The sequence below is a fragment of the Python bivittatus genome, unplaced genomic scaffold (genome assembly GCF_059951505.1).
Source record: "Python bivittatus isolate LINGU-HERP-01145 unplaced genomic scaffold, Pbiv_v1 ctg000330_np1212, whole genome shotgun sequence".
Lineage (NCBI taxonomy): Eukaryota > Metazoa > Chordata > Lepidosauria > Squamata > Pythonidae > Python > Python bivittatus.
In genome coordinates, this window is record NW_028277058.1 from 55,297,817 (window position 1) to 55,314,531 (window position 16,715).

Below are 16,715 nucleotides of genomic sequence, written 5' to 3' on the forward strand. Positions count from 1 at the left end.
CTCCATTTCTTATTACCGTGGCTGATCATTTCATGACTGCTTATGGGATAAGGGGAAGAGAGCAAAGGAAAGGGGCTAACCATGCTTCTGTGTGTCTGCGTCTGTGCGCCTGCTCATGTGCATTGTGTGTTTGTATGTAGGGGCCAAGAGACAACGGATGCCTCTGGAGGCTATGCCAGAGAAGCATTTACTTTGTGCCAGTTGCCACTGGACGTCCATTATTGAAATATTTATTGGTCCAGCATTTGGGGGATAAGCTAGTGAGTCGGCAGATAAGCCAGTGACAGCCAATATTGTTCAGCAGACAACAATGGCACCATTGTCACTGGCCCCAGATGTGCCAGCCAAGGCACACTATTGTGCATTTATGATGAAATGAAGATCTCTATGAAAGGGGAGAAAATCTGTGGTGGGGGGGAGAGGAGGTCTGGAGCTTTGTTTCCAATGCCATTAGGGGATATTATTATTCCTTTTTTCCACCACCCCCTCCCTCTGTGGCTTCTCAGATCTCTCTGGCGTTGGCGGCAATTTCTCCCCATCAAGGTCATTTAAGAGGCTGCAGGATGGGATGGATGAGTTCCCAGAGGTCACGCAAAGCTGCTTTGATACCCCAGCCTCTGTTGGCCTTGTGCCAGGTTGTCGCAGCCCAGGTCCCAGGCCAGCGCTGCTCCTGGAGAAGTCCCTCAAATATGGAGGCATCAGCTTGCTCCACTGTTGATTGGCACCAGAGCCTCCCTTAAGACTGTTCGGAGCTGCCTTGGTGGATTTGGGTCTTGGAAAAGGAAAAGAAAAAGAAAGAAGTGTGAAGACCAGGATCTTGTGCTGGGCAGAGAAACTCTCAACTCCCTAGGCTTCCTCCCCCACCCCACTCCATTCTCATACAATTGAAGGACAGAGATTTCGCTTTCAAACTTTCTTTTTAAAAGAGATCCTGGATCATCTCGGTGGCACTCCCATGAGTGGGATATGGCATTCTTGCCCCTAGTTATGGCATGTATCTTTCTTTCCTACATCCCTCTTTATACCCTTTTTATTCTGCAGCATTTTAGCTGTTCGGGGCACCAGAGGCGTCCCCAACATCTAACATCTAACAGTTCCGTCAAAACATCGCAACAGGACAAGACAAGCTCTGCCCCTTTTCTTCCACATCATGACACCTGCACAAAAGCGGTGGAGTTTGTATCATGCTGCTGAAAATCTCGGTTTCAATTTAATCAGCTCCCATTTAACTGTCTTTGGATGCAACAGACTTCATTTTTGTCCAGATATCCCTGCCCCCCCAAAAGAAAATGACAGATAAATCTGTTACATCCAAAGTAATAAGGATATTAAATGATGTTATATATACATCATGTATGTGAATTTAAGGAATTTGTGAATGTCATTTGTACAGTAATGGTATAATGGTATTGCATAAATGGTATGAATGATGTATTTCTGGATTTAACAGACATTTGGGAATAGTGAACACACCTCCCCCCCACCCCACCCCCAAATGATCTATTAAATCAAGATTTTATTGTATTGTCTTAACTTTCTTGTGGGCCAAATCTTCATGTTAAGACATAACATGGTATATTTTGTGGGTCTGGCATTTGACTATAGCAAATAGGTTTAATTACCCAGTTTTAGGGTTCAGCCTGTCGTGTGAATGCAGCCCCTGAAGTGTGGAGTTGTGGTCAACACACTGTGTACTGAGGTATGAATGGAGTAATTTGTATGAAAGTGTGAACTGAATAACAGTGTGAACTCTGCAAGTCTCCCTGAAATGAGTAAAAATTAGTAGGCTGGCAAAGATCAATGACTGATTTAATTCTTGATTGAAGCCAAGAATTAGTGTTGAGAGGGGAGGAATAATAGAAATACATTTTTCTCAGACATGAAAGCTAGTATCTGAGGTGGTTACTTTATGTATACTTTATGAGACAACAAGACATAATGAGGTGTGTTTGTATTTAACGTTTATAAATCGCCCTTCTGCTGATTCAAGTGCCCTGGGCTATATACAATGGATTTAAAACTATGTAATAAAAATCCATTGAACACTCATATGTGTGTGTACGTGTGTGCGCATGCGTGCATGCGTGCATGCACACTCACATGAATATTCAGAATAATTTTTATAAAAGTCCTCAGCAGATTTATAAACTAAGGCCTGAAAGAAGACATAGAGTTTCATTCTCATTTTTTGAAACTTAATAAAACTGGGAGAGGATTAGCTGTGCTTGACCGCATGTGGCTGAACTACAGTGCCCCAGTTGGAAGACACTATGATGATTTGTTCTTAGACTGACAAAGATTCAGGATATGGTTGTATAAAATAGCAGCTGCAAGCTACTGGGTTATCAACGAAGAAACCCATCACTGCACAGACAGTTAAAAAACAAACAAGAAGTTCGCACCTGAATGTGCTTTGGGTATATAGATTTTTGGAGGGGAAATAGTTCACTTGCCATAAGTCTTGTAACCCCATCCCTTTTTTCTCAGGAAATCCAGCTGAAGAGCTTTTGTGAGAATTGTGCTTAGAAAATGGTTACCGTGATTCAGAAGGTGCTAGCTTTCAAAAGATCTGATGGAAATGGACAAAGGTGGGACATCAGAAAGGAGTGGGGCCTGGTACATTTAGAGGTGGAGACTGGGGGTTAGGTGCAAATCAAGACATGGACTAATACATTCCAGAGAGAAGGGAAAGAAATGAAACAGGTTACTGGATAAAAATCTAGGGCTGGGTATACTTTGAAAATAAAATTGGAAAAAGTGTTTCAGACATCAGGGAAGCTCAGCTCTTTTCTACTGTTTGTTAAAGCAGTCCGTCATGTTTTCCACATGAGTCTGGGAAATAAAGTTGTTCCCACTTTAAGGAATCCACTTGTTAAAGCAAGCATACTTTTTAAAAAAATTTTCAGGCTCACATGGATGCCTAAAAATTGACAAGCTGTTTTAACGGATCTCAGAAAAGAGCGGGGTTCAAGAAAGATCCAAAGCACTTTTTCTGAATTATTTTCAAAGCCCAGATGGCCTTATTAAAAATAGTGACTCCTCCCTAACTTAAAATAGTAGGTTTATTGAATACTGAGCTCGAGGTCCAGACAGCTAAATTGATTCTGGATATTTGTCCCAACTTCTCCCTGTAGGTGTCCCCCTGGGAGATGGAGAAAGAAAGAAGTCACTTTTCCCAGGCATTTTAAATCCTAGTTTAAAAAATCAGACATTTTCATCACACCTAGGTTCAGAATCCTCATTCCCAAAGTTTTGCACCCGATCTGCACATGTGACAGCCAGAAGTTTAGAACCCAGTGCAGGATTCTAAGGGTGCCATTCTCAATGCTGCACTAGTCAAAATTCTCTAAAAAGTCTCTGAAATAGTAAGAGAAAAAGAACATGTTGGTGACAAAGATTACAGCTTTTGGAAGACCTCTTTTCCCCTCTGTTGCCTTTGCTGCTTTGAGAATGTTTAGAGAATGAGATTTTCCTCACCTGCACTGAGAAGTGGTAGAGTCCATACTTTTGTGTCAGGACTATATCATCTCATTCAGATGTATGTACAGGAAGTCCTCATTTAGCAACCACAATTGGGATTGACAACTCAGTCATTAAGCAAAGTGGTCATTAAGTGAAACCATGAGTGATGATCTTACTTCCGCATTCCTTTGCTTTACAGACCTGCAAAGGTTGTAAATGTGAGGATTGGTTGCAAAGTTAGTTTTTCGTCACCATCGTAACTGCAAATGGTCACTGAACAAGGCAGTCACTAAACAAGGACTACCTGTATGCACAAGGCCCCTGAATCAGTGTGGATACAATTTGCATCTCTCCAGCTCAGCCTTTCCAAACTAAGCTTTCCCTCCTATAGGCTTGCTGGCCATTATGAAAGTTATAGGGTAGCCCAGCATTTCTCAACCTTAGCAACTTTAAGACGTGTGGACTTCAACTCCCAGAACTGGTCTTCCAAAGGCTTTTGGGACAGGAAACGATAAATAGTATTGTATTGGAATAGCTCTGGTTTGCACACATCTACTGGATGAGGACAGAAGAGATACGACCTTCGACTAATTTCCATTAATTTTGAATATATAGTAGCAGTGAAAGGAAGAATTTTTGCCAGCCTTGATATGCTCAGTTTTGCATTCCTGTTGCTTTTGAGGCAGAGGTGTCCACAAGAAAGGGGTCACTGTGCAAGTCTCACAGTGCAAGTCCTAAATAATTAAACATCTCTACAAAACTCATGGTCATGTGAGTGTCAAATGTTGTGAAATGCTTGCCATCTGACCATCAAGTTCTTAGGCCAAAATTTCACAAGACCTTGCATGAGAATCCTGAAGTCCCAATCCATGCAAGTCTAAAATCCCTCAGGGTTTTAGGTGATTTGAGAAAATGCCAAAACCTTACAAATTCTCACCTTCTTGTGGGATTTCGATCAGGGTCCAAGGAAGTCATCCTGGTGTCCATGGATGCTGTGTGGCCCTGAGAATGCAGCAACCAATTTTATCAGGACATTTCAATGCATCTCTTTATTTTGTGTGCATGTTTTATTTTTAAAACTGCTTATAGCAGACACTTGGCAGTTAACAATTATCAGGATTATGACAGATGGGAACAAGGAGTTAGGAAGGAAAAACTAGGTTACTTTTTTCCCCAACTAATTTAACTTTAAAACGGAAGGTCATCATAGATTAGATTAGAATACACTAACGGCATCTGATGGCTTGTTGTCACTCTCATCTTCCTTGTATGGAAATTGTCTTACATTCAGGGTCAGGTAAATGCATTTGTATCAGGATTACACCTTGCTCTGTTCAAATGCAGTTTTTCAGGCAACTTTTTTGGGGGGGCAGTGGTTAAAGAAACAAAGTCACTCTGTTCCAATATTACATATTTCTTCCAAGGATGTTCACATGATGCATGTTCAACTGCACTTAGTTTTCCTTGACTGTTGCTCAGAAAAGAAATGTGTAGGCATCAACAGGTCATTAAGGCCACCTAGCCTATATTATCATAGGCCAATGCAGTTTTACTCAAATGTAATTGCACAGGATGAATCATTTCATTCAATGCTCAAAGCCACTGGAGCTCCATTAGAGGACCATTAAGACCTCACTGAAGGCAATAGGACTACTCTCAAAATCATTCCCGAGGAACTCTGTTTCAGGAATGCTGCTTTAGTACTTATGGGGCTGAAAGAAGAGAAAAAGATTTCCTGTTACCCCTCCTTTATTATGATGGCTATTATTATGAAGCACCAGCTGTGTCTCAGGAAGTTCACTTAATGTCATATTTAACTTTTTTTTTTTAACTCCTTTTTCCGTGAGAGTTGTAGCACTGTTGATTCGGAATTAAGGTTAGATTTAATTGTGACAATTACAGAAGAGTTGGGGGAGTGTGATATCTAACAAGTAGGATAAAACTGACTGGCTCGGAAGCTGACTTGCTCAAAATGATTGACAGGAAACAGAATAATTGTTTTATTTGAATTCAGTATTTATTTATTTATTCATTCATTCATTCCTGATATTTATTGTACTGTCTCAATCAAGGCAGTGTACAAAATCAAATGACAGTAAAGCAGCGTTTCTGCACTAATTCAATCCCCAAAGGCATTCTGGGAAATAACAAATGCCTTTAATGTGAGACACCCCCTCCCAATCTATTCCAGAGAAGGAAAATCCCCACACGCCTACCAGCATGTTTCTCCTATTGTCTCTTAGTAGAAGGAGACCCCCAACAGAGTCTCTAGGGACACCTAGATTGGTCAGGCAGAAATTTTTAATCTTCTGCCTGGAAGCTCCCATCCATTGGCAGCTGGAGGCCTGTTGCAGCACAAGTAGTTATGGAAAAAGTGGGATTTGGATCTTCCTGAGAAATTGGCCTCAAATATTAAGGGGAAGAAAAGAGGAACTATTTCTTTCTTTCTTTCTTTCTTTCTTTCTTTCTTTCTTTCTTTCTTTCTTTCTTTCTATCTATCTATCTATCTATCTATCTATCTATCTATCTATCTATCTATCTATCTATCTATCTATCTATCTATCTGCTGTCAGGCCCAGCCCAAGAACAACAGGGAAACAGTCCAACCAAGTTCAACTATTTTATTGCTTACACCATATAGGCAAAACTTGCCAGACTAAATCTGTACTACTCTAACCTATCCTGGGAGATTCTAGGGAGTGGCTATCTTAAGTTTCTCATTCCCACGCTCCTGCTCTGGACTGTGTTGTCTCTTGTCCCACCCTCCTTCCTGGAACCTAGATGTCTACTGCATTCCATCACACCACCTCTCCATTCGCAGATACATTCCATCACAGCTGCCCATCTGACATCAAACTCTGGGCAGCTCCCAACCAACAGTTAAAACATCAATATACCATTAATGCTTACATATATCTACTAAAACCACAAGCATTAAAACCTGGCACCAAGTTAAACTTTCACATGCAGTCCACATGTCTTGGGAGTGCTATTTGGAAGGCTGTGAAGCTGGGGGCCTGCCCAACTTCAGGGGGAAGGGTGTCCACTGGTTAGGGGCTGCCATGCAGAAGTCATGCTTCCTAGATCCCATAAAATGGCAATATTTAAGGGAAGGAACTAGGAGCATGCAACCCTCTCTGATCTGGTAGGACGGGTAGTTGTCCTTAGGGAGAGGCGGCCCTGCAGATTTACAGAATTAGATTTGAGGATATTCAGTTGTCTTTTATTTCATTCTACTGTCATCTATCGGGTGGCCTTCCTTTATCTCAGGTACTGTTTGGGGGAATTTTCTTCAGATGAATGGTTCAGGAACAGCGTCTTTTGTATCTTAAGCAAAGGCCAAAGATGCCAACAGTTCAAAAGCTCAACATATTGTTACATTTTTCTCTCATTGTGAATGATTGATATTGTTGCATATTTCATATTGACAACTCTCCTTGGATTTTTTGATATAAAAGCATTTGGAAATTAAAAGACTTAACATTCCCTGCAACTTGCTACTTATGCCAGTATGACTACATGGAACTCTATGAGTCAGTCTCTTCCTGTGGTTGCTGAGACAGTATAGACTGGATCATCAGGTCTACATTCAGATTAATTTTTAAATTTTATTTCTTATAACCCAACCTTTTCTAGAGGTTTAGGGCAGCAAAACAGCCATTGGTGCAGCCAGCTTACTTAAAGCACTCCACTTCCAATGACTTACGGATGAATGAATCCAGAAGGAGAATTTTAGAAAAGGGACGATAAAAGGGACAATGAGAAAAATTAAATTTTGAAAGAAAAAAATAAAACAAAAAGAAACAAAAACAAAAGTTGAATATCCTGCTCAACTGTATCTTTCAAATAGAATAACATCTGGGAATAGATTACAAGGCCGAGTATCACTCTGGATGTGCCATTCTCATATTGTGGTGGTCAGTAGATCTCAACCTACAGAGGTCCTTGGCTGACCAAGCATGTGCTCTACTCCTGTTTAGAAACTCCTCTACTGCACCATCAGATTGATGGTATCTTCATCTCTGGAGGAGGGGGGAAAGAAAGACTTTGCCATGAAGTTGAGTATAAGTTGTCACCACTCATATTCAAGGAATGCTCTTAAAACCAAACTGAGATGAAGCGTAAAAGATTAGCACAGTAGTCTTTTATAATGATGGCTTCCTTTTGTAGGCAAGAAAGGAAGTGGTTTCTGCATAATTATTATAAACCCATCCTAACAATGCAACATTAGTAGTGTATTTTGCAGTAATTGTATCCCTCCACCCCTATAGTTTGTGATGTATCTTCTTTGCAGATTAGGTCATTAGCTTCTGATATATGCAACGGAGCAAACTGTGGAACCCAGAAATTCAGCTAATATAGGCAGCACTGATGTGCATTCAGAATCTTCTCACACTAATAATCAAGATTGGTGCTTGCTCATATTATACTTTTTTATTCTGACAAATATGCATGTGTGCTGGCTCTGAGACACTGACAGGGCTGAACTCTTGAAAGAAAGCTGGGAAATGCACTGAATGAATGAATGAATGAATGAATGAATGAATGAATGAATGAATGAATGAATGAAAGCTGGGACTTTCTAAAAGCAAAGTGTAGATGCTGCTTTATTTATCTGCTTATTTGTTAGACTTCCAAACCACCACAATCAAAAGGCTCTCATAGTTAGTGGTGATCTCTCTGTCTATAGCAAGTAGGAACCTAAGGTTAAGAGGAACGGTTGTAGCTGCTGCCAGAGTGATCCCTCCACAATTCATCTTCCCACACAAGTAAGCAGATCAAATTCGTTTCTCTGAGAAAAGTGTGCCGTCATACATGGAGCATAAGGCTAAACCAACCCACACCAACACTAGTGTCCTGGCTCTTTCTCTCCTCTCAGAAATGCGACTATTTACGTGTTCAGTTGTCTAGCTCCATTTTCATGTTGCTGTTGTCTAATCAGACATTTCTCCCTGCATCAAAAATGCAGTTGCTCTGCATCTTGATTAGTCCTATGCCAAATCCTTTACCCTCCTTTCTGTTGCCCCATATTTGAAGATAGGGATTGAATTCAATTAAAGAGGAGCCAACAGAAGTAACAGAATTTGGAATATTGCTGTGTCTTGGAGGTGACAAATAGTGAACTGTCTAATCTCTTTAACTTAAAAGAAAGCTCCCATATATATATGTGCATGAGCACACGCTCACTCATGATGGAACAGCACTTCCCTCCATCATTCACCTTCATTTGGGGACATGCTCACCTGTCAAGTGAGGACAGAAGGAAAAAAGGTGCAAGGTGCAGAGATTCCCAGGGCCCAGAGAGCAAGTACATGCAGAAGATTAATCAAGTGAAAGGCAAGGACCCTACCCTTCCCAACCACTTCCAAACTAAGGTTCCTTCCCTTCCCCCAACTTTGTGAATTTTTACAGAAGTTTGATTAGGTCTTGCAAAAGGAGCAGATCAAACCATGCCTCTTTTAGAGGGACCAAAGAATCTCATGAATACAGGGAGTGGAATTGCGCCTGACGTTCAAGTTGATAGGAGCCCCCATTAGTGGTGGCAGAAGCAGCAACCATACGGTGCATCTTATGGTTTGGTCTTCTTATTTCCATTTTAGGATGATGTGGCCCAGCCGTTGAATCTCTCAGCAAAGCCCAAGACAAATGACAGCAAGTCTCCCTCATCACCCACTTCTCCTCACATGCCACCACTGAGAATAAACAGTGGGTGCAGCTCGCTGAAATCTTCGGTGCCAGCAACGTTAGCTAGTCCATCAGCCAGAGTCAACACAATAGGTAAGAAGATTCTATTATGCTAGAGGTCAACCATTCATAGCCTATGGGCCTCTTAAGCTGCTACCCTCCCCCCCCCCAATATCTTGAGACTGGGTCACCAATATTTGAGCCATTTTTCAAGGGTTTGAGAAGAGATAAGGTTGATTAAGGGAACCATTTGCTTCCTACGGATCTTCCAATCTCCTTCTTACCCTCCACACACCCCCAGTATATAACGTTATTGTTGACGTGAGTTGTAGTGGTTCTTTTTCAATGTTATACTCAACCTTGAATGAAAAAGCCAAATAATTGTATGCTTGTAATACTTTCTCTTTTCTATTCTCAATCTTCTAAGCCATCTAGATAATAGAATGTCTAATTTTCAAAGATATTATACAAACATCAATGTATTGAAACAACACAATCTATTAAGATTTATAACAACATAATCAAAAGGAAAAGAAGAAAGAGAAGGAAACCATCCTCACAAAATACTGGTTGAACATTTGGGGTTGCTACCCTTCTAAAGACTTTGCCATGTCATCTGACAGCCTTTGGTAACCCTCCAGAAGGTTGGGAGGGAGGTAGACCACTGGAACATTGTCTCTGAGTTAGGCATATCCTCAAGCAAAGAAACCTGTAAGATTAGCTGTTCCTACTCTGCTCAGAAAAAACAAGTGAGTCTGTTGGGCTGAGCCAAAAATCTCCATGGAACACTTGGTATTGCAAACTATAAAAGGGATGGGTGAAAAGGGGTGCCTTAAAATTGGACTGATGGGAGAGAGTGGCATTGTCCCAAAGTTTCAAAACTATCTCAACTCTTTTTCCTCTCAATGGACAGTAAGTGAAGCAAACATAGAAGTGCAGCAAATATGCACACCAAAAAAAAGTGAAAAAGCCTTATCTTATTGCTTCTAATCACCTGCCTTCTTTCAGATGGCAGAATAGCATCAACAGGGGCTCAGGATTTGAAGGAGCATGCAAGAAACCTTGTATCCAAAGAGTCTATTCCTAAGTCATCCTAGCACCAATGTGCTTGTGGGTACCAGGCCCCTGCCTCAATGGCCATTTTCAAAGGATGTGTTTGAATTAAAAATAATTCTCTGTTATTTTTTTTTTTTAATTTCCTCATCTTTGAAAAAGCTTGCCCCCATCCCCCAAGGCAAGGGTGGACCTCATAGCCTTCCAGAGGTGCATATAAACATAGCTGTTCCAGAGGTTTGAGAGATTGGATTGCTTTGTAGTTGTTGGGAATTATTGTGATTATTACATACATTTATTTATTCATACATTCTATGTTTAAGGCCATCCACTCACCACACAACTGTGGGTGGCTTCCATAGGGTTAAAGAGATCAAAATACAGTGACAGAATTATAAAAATGTACCTTGCCAAGGATAATTAACTCCACCTAGGTAAATTCCTACAACATCCTAACCTAGAGGAAGAAAACAGGCCTTCCAGGCTCTACAAAAGGCCTACAAGATTGTGTGTGTCAGGATCTGAGGAGAGGGAGTGTTGTTCCACAGGGCAGATGTAACAATAGAGAAAACACAGGTCCTGGGCCCCATAACAAAATTTCTTTGTTGATGAGATCCAGAACATGCCAACCCTTTTCAGATCCTGGCCGAGAGGATCAGAAACTTGCAAACAAAAATGGCCCTGGGCCATTAAAGCTTTATAAATGATCCCCAGCATCTTGACTTGCATCTGGAGGCCTATTGGCAACCAGTGCCGGTTGCATTACAGAGATGTTACCCAGAGACAGGCCAAGGTTGTGTGGCTTTTGGACATGTATACTTCATAACGTCCATATGATTGAAGTGGTTTAGGAGTGTAATAAATAAATGGGAAGCTGGTCTGCTGAAAAGCACAGTTTCCTCTTCCAGTAGATCTTCATTTCCTAGAATACCTCTGAGTCTCATAGGCCTGATAGGCACTCTTAGAATATACAGCCCACAATTTTGTTTGGAAATATGCCACCTGCCTATAAAAAAGATAAACTGATCTTGTACAGAATATGCGGATGTGCTATACAGAGTGGTAAAAACCCACCTCGCCAGATTAAGGGATTAAAGAAAAAATATCCTCTAGTTGAACTCAACCATGCAGCTCTCTTGTCAACTGTATGGAAATGGCCTGCCATTGCCTGTTTCCAATTTTTTTTCCTTCAATCTCCTTACAGTTTACAATCCCTAGGATTTCCTGGTAGTGTCCCATCCAATTACTAACCAGATCCAACCATCCCCTCCTAAACCTTAGTTAGAGAACCAGTCCTCTGCAAGATGACGCGCCTTTTCTGTTGTAGCATTCAGCTAGTAAGTTCATTCAGTAGGAAACAAGTCAAATCTTACAAATGTTGTACACAGAGGAAAATATGCATTAACCTAAACAGATGGGGCTGGATTATTAAGATGGTGGGGAAAGAGTATAAGATTACAATATCTTCTCAACCTTCTGTAAACTTCAGAAAAAAATCGTAACAAAGCAGAACGGTGATATTCTGGTATCAGAGGGATAGAAAAAAGGTTGCCACAGGATGCAACTGTTCAACATGTGCATGGACATGCACATCATGCACACATCATTGCTCATACCATCTGTTACTGGGTTTCCACCAGACTGCTTCTAGTAGATGGTGTTTTGTGACCAGCCAACACCATGAAAGTCGTTTTGTAAGTGTATAATTTTCCCTGCTGATCACAGCCATTTTGTGAGAGCTCTCAAGAGATTTCCTAAAAATTCATTAATTTATTTATTACAGAATAAATATGGTCACCCATAGTATATAAATAACTCTAAGAAGCTAACAGACAGATATACAAATAATAAAATGCACATGATTAAAAAGACTCTTACACCCCACCGAACACCATAAACACAGTCCTCTCAGAAACACAGATCTTGGGCTCACTTCCCTTCCTGACTCAGCGCTTGTGGGAAAAGCTTAATGGCTTTCCGGAAAGCAAGGATGATAGGGGCCCTCCACACTGCAGCAAGGAGGCTGTTCCACAAAATAAGGACAGCTGGAGAAAAGGCTTGCTTCCTAGATCCCACCAGATGTCAACATTTAAGAGAGGGGACCTGAACTGAGCCACTCTATCCAATCTAATGGGACAGGTAGATGTCCTCAGGGTCCTGCAGATAACCTGACCCCATGCCATACTGTGCTTTAAAGGGAAGCACCTTGAACTGCACCAGGAAAGAAATTGAGAGCCAGTGCAACCCACGTGTAGCATGGGCAAACAGTGGGGCACCCAGAACTACATGCTCCACTGCATTCTGGACCAGTTGAAGTTTCTGGGTGGTCTTCAAGGGCAGTCCCATGTAGAGTGCATTGCAGTAGTCCAAACAGGAAATACTTATGACATGAGCAACTATAACCTGGTCCAGGAATGGGCACAACTGGCACACAAGATGAAACTGTGCAAAGGTCTCCCTAGATCTCCCCAAATGGTTCCCTAGCCTGGTGTAAGGGATGGGACTTGGGTGTGCACAAATGTCTCCAGGCATCCCTTGCATACATAAGAGAGTGTGAGAGAGTGAGAGCAACTTGTGAACCACACTCTAGAGGATAAGAACATAAGCAGTGCCCTGCTGGATTGGACCTCTGGCCCACCTAGTCCAGCAGTCTGTTCTCAGAGTGGCCAACCAACTGCACAAGGACGCCCATTGGTCTCCCAGCAGATGGCCTTCAGAGGCAGTCCCACTGTCATCAAGGTGAATATCCACTGATCCCCATGACTTCCATGAATAAATGGGAAGACCCATGAGGATCTTCCACACCCTGTGCAAAAGCTCTAAGAAGCGTCATCATTTTCTAGATAAAACCTTCTCTTTCCGACTTCCTGGTCTCTTTGTCTGTGTTTGGAATCCTTGCCGTTTTTTCTTCCCCTTTCACTGAAATGTAGATTTTGAAAGGCTGTACCTGTAATGAGTGATAATGTAATTGGATAAAAGCTGTGAGGATGACTGGAGTTGTAAAGGTCACTCTTGTAAGGAGAATTAATGTGTTATACCATTAATAAACCACGGGAAACTGTGGACCAAAAGATAACATACTTAAGTTATTGTTAATGACATAGACTTCATCACCATATATCTTTACAAGACAGATGGAGAAAGGGACTTTTTGGGGTTATAGAATGGATCACGGTGCGTGCTGTCTAGGATAATGCAGCCTGCACACTTCCTCCCCCTCCATACAGACACTTTCTCCTCACTGGGAGCCTCTTTGGGATTAGCTGATGATAGAAGCCTGAGTCTTGCCTCCTGCTCTTGACCAGTACTGGCTACTTATAGGCTATCCAAAGGAAAACGAAAAGGCATTGCATGGATCCATCTGCGTGGGCTAGAAAAGCACATCTAGAAACAATGACAGTAATTCAAAGAGAATCACAGTGGCTGTTTTTGCACAACATGCTTAACGAGCCAAAGACCAACGGATGGGTTTGCATGACATGCAAAGCTTGATTAAGATTAACAGTGGTAAGCCTGGGGCGGGGAGAGGGTTAGTTTTCTATCAATCCAGAAAATGGGTTACTTCAATCACCAGGTTAAGCATTCTGTGAATGCAACTGACGAGAAAACTGACTAGGTTATCTGTCTGTCCCTGCTCTCCCTTAATTATTATTAAATTGAACTTGGGTGGAGAACTTATCATATAGAAGATAGTCTGAGGGCCTTCATACAAAGTACTATGATCACCAAAGTAAGGCATGGGTATCCTTTTACTATGTACTGGCGATATCCCAATCAGCAGTGACTGCTGGGTGGGTGATAGAAAAGTCAAGATGGCAGCTGAGACTATGGGATGAAAGCCATGCCCTTTTGTATGTGCATGCTGCGTTGACATATGCACAAAAGGGCAGGGCTTCAAGAATGCCATCATGACGACTATCTTGACTTTCTTGATCATTCCCTGTGGATGCCCCTAAGCCCAATATTATTTTCCAGTATGGTTCCATGTGGCTGCAGTGGATGGAGAGGGGAACATGCCTTGTAAACATCATCTCCTGGTGATGTTCTTGAGCCTACTTTATTGTTGGGGATGTCACAACGTGCCATTGATTTAATTTTTCTATTAAAACATTTCTACGTTGCTCTGAAGCCTCCTTGGCTGCCTGTCTTTCTCAGAAGAAGACCCATGAGACCTTATTTTGAGATTGAGAAATAGAAATGAGGGAAGATGCAGAACATCAGAAGGATGATTGTACAATGGAAGTTAGACCATTCACACATACCTCTTGCCTACCGGGACTCTAAATAAGTTCAGGAGCACCACACTCCACCCATGAGAACTTCACCCATAGTGTCTTCTTTTTTAAAGGATTTGTACAGTAAATTCTCTTTTATCAAACTGAATGAGAACTGATAGAAAAATGCTAGAGGATTTTTATGTGTAGCACTAAATAGTGATATAGGTAAGGGCCGGTACCTGCTTGATGGCATATAATCAGTCAATCAATCAAAATGGCTGTGGGTATAATCGCAGCCTTAATTCTTAGAGATGAACAACACCTCAGGACCTGTGCAGAATGTACAGAATTACCTGTTTAGCTGCAAATCATCAAGGAGGTCAGTGCAGTTTTAAGAAAGAAGCCGTTGTTGAGAGGAGGGCACCAAACCACCTTGCTCAAAACTCTCTCCACCATCCAGCCAATGTGGATCTGGGTCTGGAAGCAGAGCAGACTGGGAGCTTGCAGGATATAAGCAGAGAGCAGGGGGGAAAGTTCTCTGATCTTCCCCTCCAAACCATGATCTTTCCCCTAAACATGTGTATCAGCCCTCATTGAGGGTAAAAGGGATGTGCTTAGTGTTTTCCAGACCAAATCTAACGTGCTGGTGCTTAACCTTTCAGAGTTATTTTCCTCAATCATAAACACAACTTGGCCATTCCAATGGTTTATTTGTTTATTCTATTTTCCATCTACTCAATAACCAGAGTTTCTGGAATGCAGTTCCATTTGTCCAACAACATTTTGCCACCAACCCTAGCAAGCACACCCTTTGCCCTGAAGAAGATAACATTGTAGTGGGCAAGTATATTAATTAATTTCCTGCCCACCAGCATCTTGGCAGCTTCTGAAAAACATATGGACTTACTTCCTTCCTTCCTTCCTTCCTTCCTTCCTTCCTTCCTTCCTTCCTTCCTTCCTTCCTTCCTTCCTTCCTTCCTTCCTTCCTTCCTCCCTCCCTCCCTCCCTCCCTCCCTCTTTTCCTTCTTTCCTTCCACACAAAGATTTCTCAAAGATATTAATGTTTGGAGGTGGAATCCACACGAATAATCTGTAGCAAGCTTCTTCTTCTTAGGCAAACACTCCTGGAAAGAGCAGATAATCCAGATTATGAACATTACTCCGGCATTAATGAAGTGCACCGGGGTGTTTGTGGGTAGCACTTGGTTAGCTGCTTGGATGTTTCAGGCATAATTTCACTTCAACTTCTTTGCAGATGGGAGAACTGATTCCAGTATGTCTACGTCCATTGGCAATGGGACTGGGCCGATTGTTGGATATGCCGTGTGCAAGCAGATTACACAGTTAGTAAAGAGTGTCAGGTTGTATCATGTTAAATAGCACCTTGGGCAGTGAGGGATTAGATATTGTCCTGATTTTTTTAAAAAAAAGAGGAAGACAAACCTCTCTTTCTTCGAAAAGACAGGCAACAGGTAGATCTGAAGCCTTTTCTATGACATGCTACTTTTCTGGGTGGGAAGATCAAACATTCTAATGCTTGAACTCTCACCTGTACATAAAATCTCTATCGCATGATCTTCTGGATCATTTTTTTTTTTTTTTTTAGTTCTAATAATGAGCTCATTAGCCATGTCTTGATTTTACAGACCTGATGGAGAATTAAATCTGAAAAGCCCTAAACTGGCTTGGATGCATCTTTCTCCTATCATAATCGATGAGCTTATGTGTAGCATGAACCCTGCAGGATGTGGAGATCCTCAATCCATCTCACAGGTGGTTTGAGGATCTCCACATCTTGCAGGGTTCATGCCGCACAGACACTTTTAAGGCGTTCCAAATGTCACCTCTTGCTTTTCATTAATACCAGGCAGAGCAATTCTATCAGTTCTCCTTCACTTTGGTGAAAGAGCATTTGCTTTCAAAATTGTTTCAAAGCAGAAGAGAATGTTGGAGAAATTCTCATGCATTCTTGCATTTATTTAATGATCGAGTAGCCAAAGGCAATGTGTAAATGCATACCACTTCTCCAATGGTTTGTTGCCTTTCAGGTTCTCCACATTCCCATTTAGACCCAGGAGAAGATACTAGGACATCCATAGGGGGCCCACAGACACCTGCAGGGTCTTCCTGTTGTCAAATGGCCAAAAGCAGCATTATATTCCACCCTTTTCATGCATGCACGCAATGTCCCAACACATGTTCAAAACGCACCAGGCTTGCGCCACGATGCCACAACTTTGCTTTATCATTCAGCCACCATGGCATGTGCCACTCCCACTGTCACTACCAGCGGGAGGT

General features: G+C 41.8%; 1 protein-coding gene across 1 annotated transcript in view; it reads left to right on the plus strand.

Annotated features, from left to right (window-relative positions):
- SOX5 (SRY-box transcription factor 5) overlaps positions 1-16,715 on the plus strand; it is a 391,244-nt gene that overhangs the window by 310,730 nt on the left and 63,799 nt on the right. Inside the window, exon 9 of the mRNA XM_088141343.1 lies at positions 9,063-9,240. Within this exon, the coding sequence (XP_087997469.1) occupies positions 9,063-9,240 (178 nt within the window). The remainder of the gene's footprint in view (positions 1-9,062; positions 9,241-16,715) is intronic.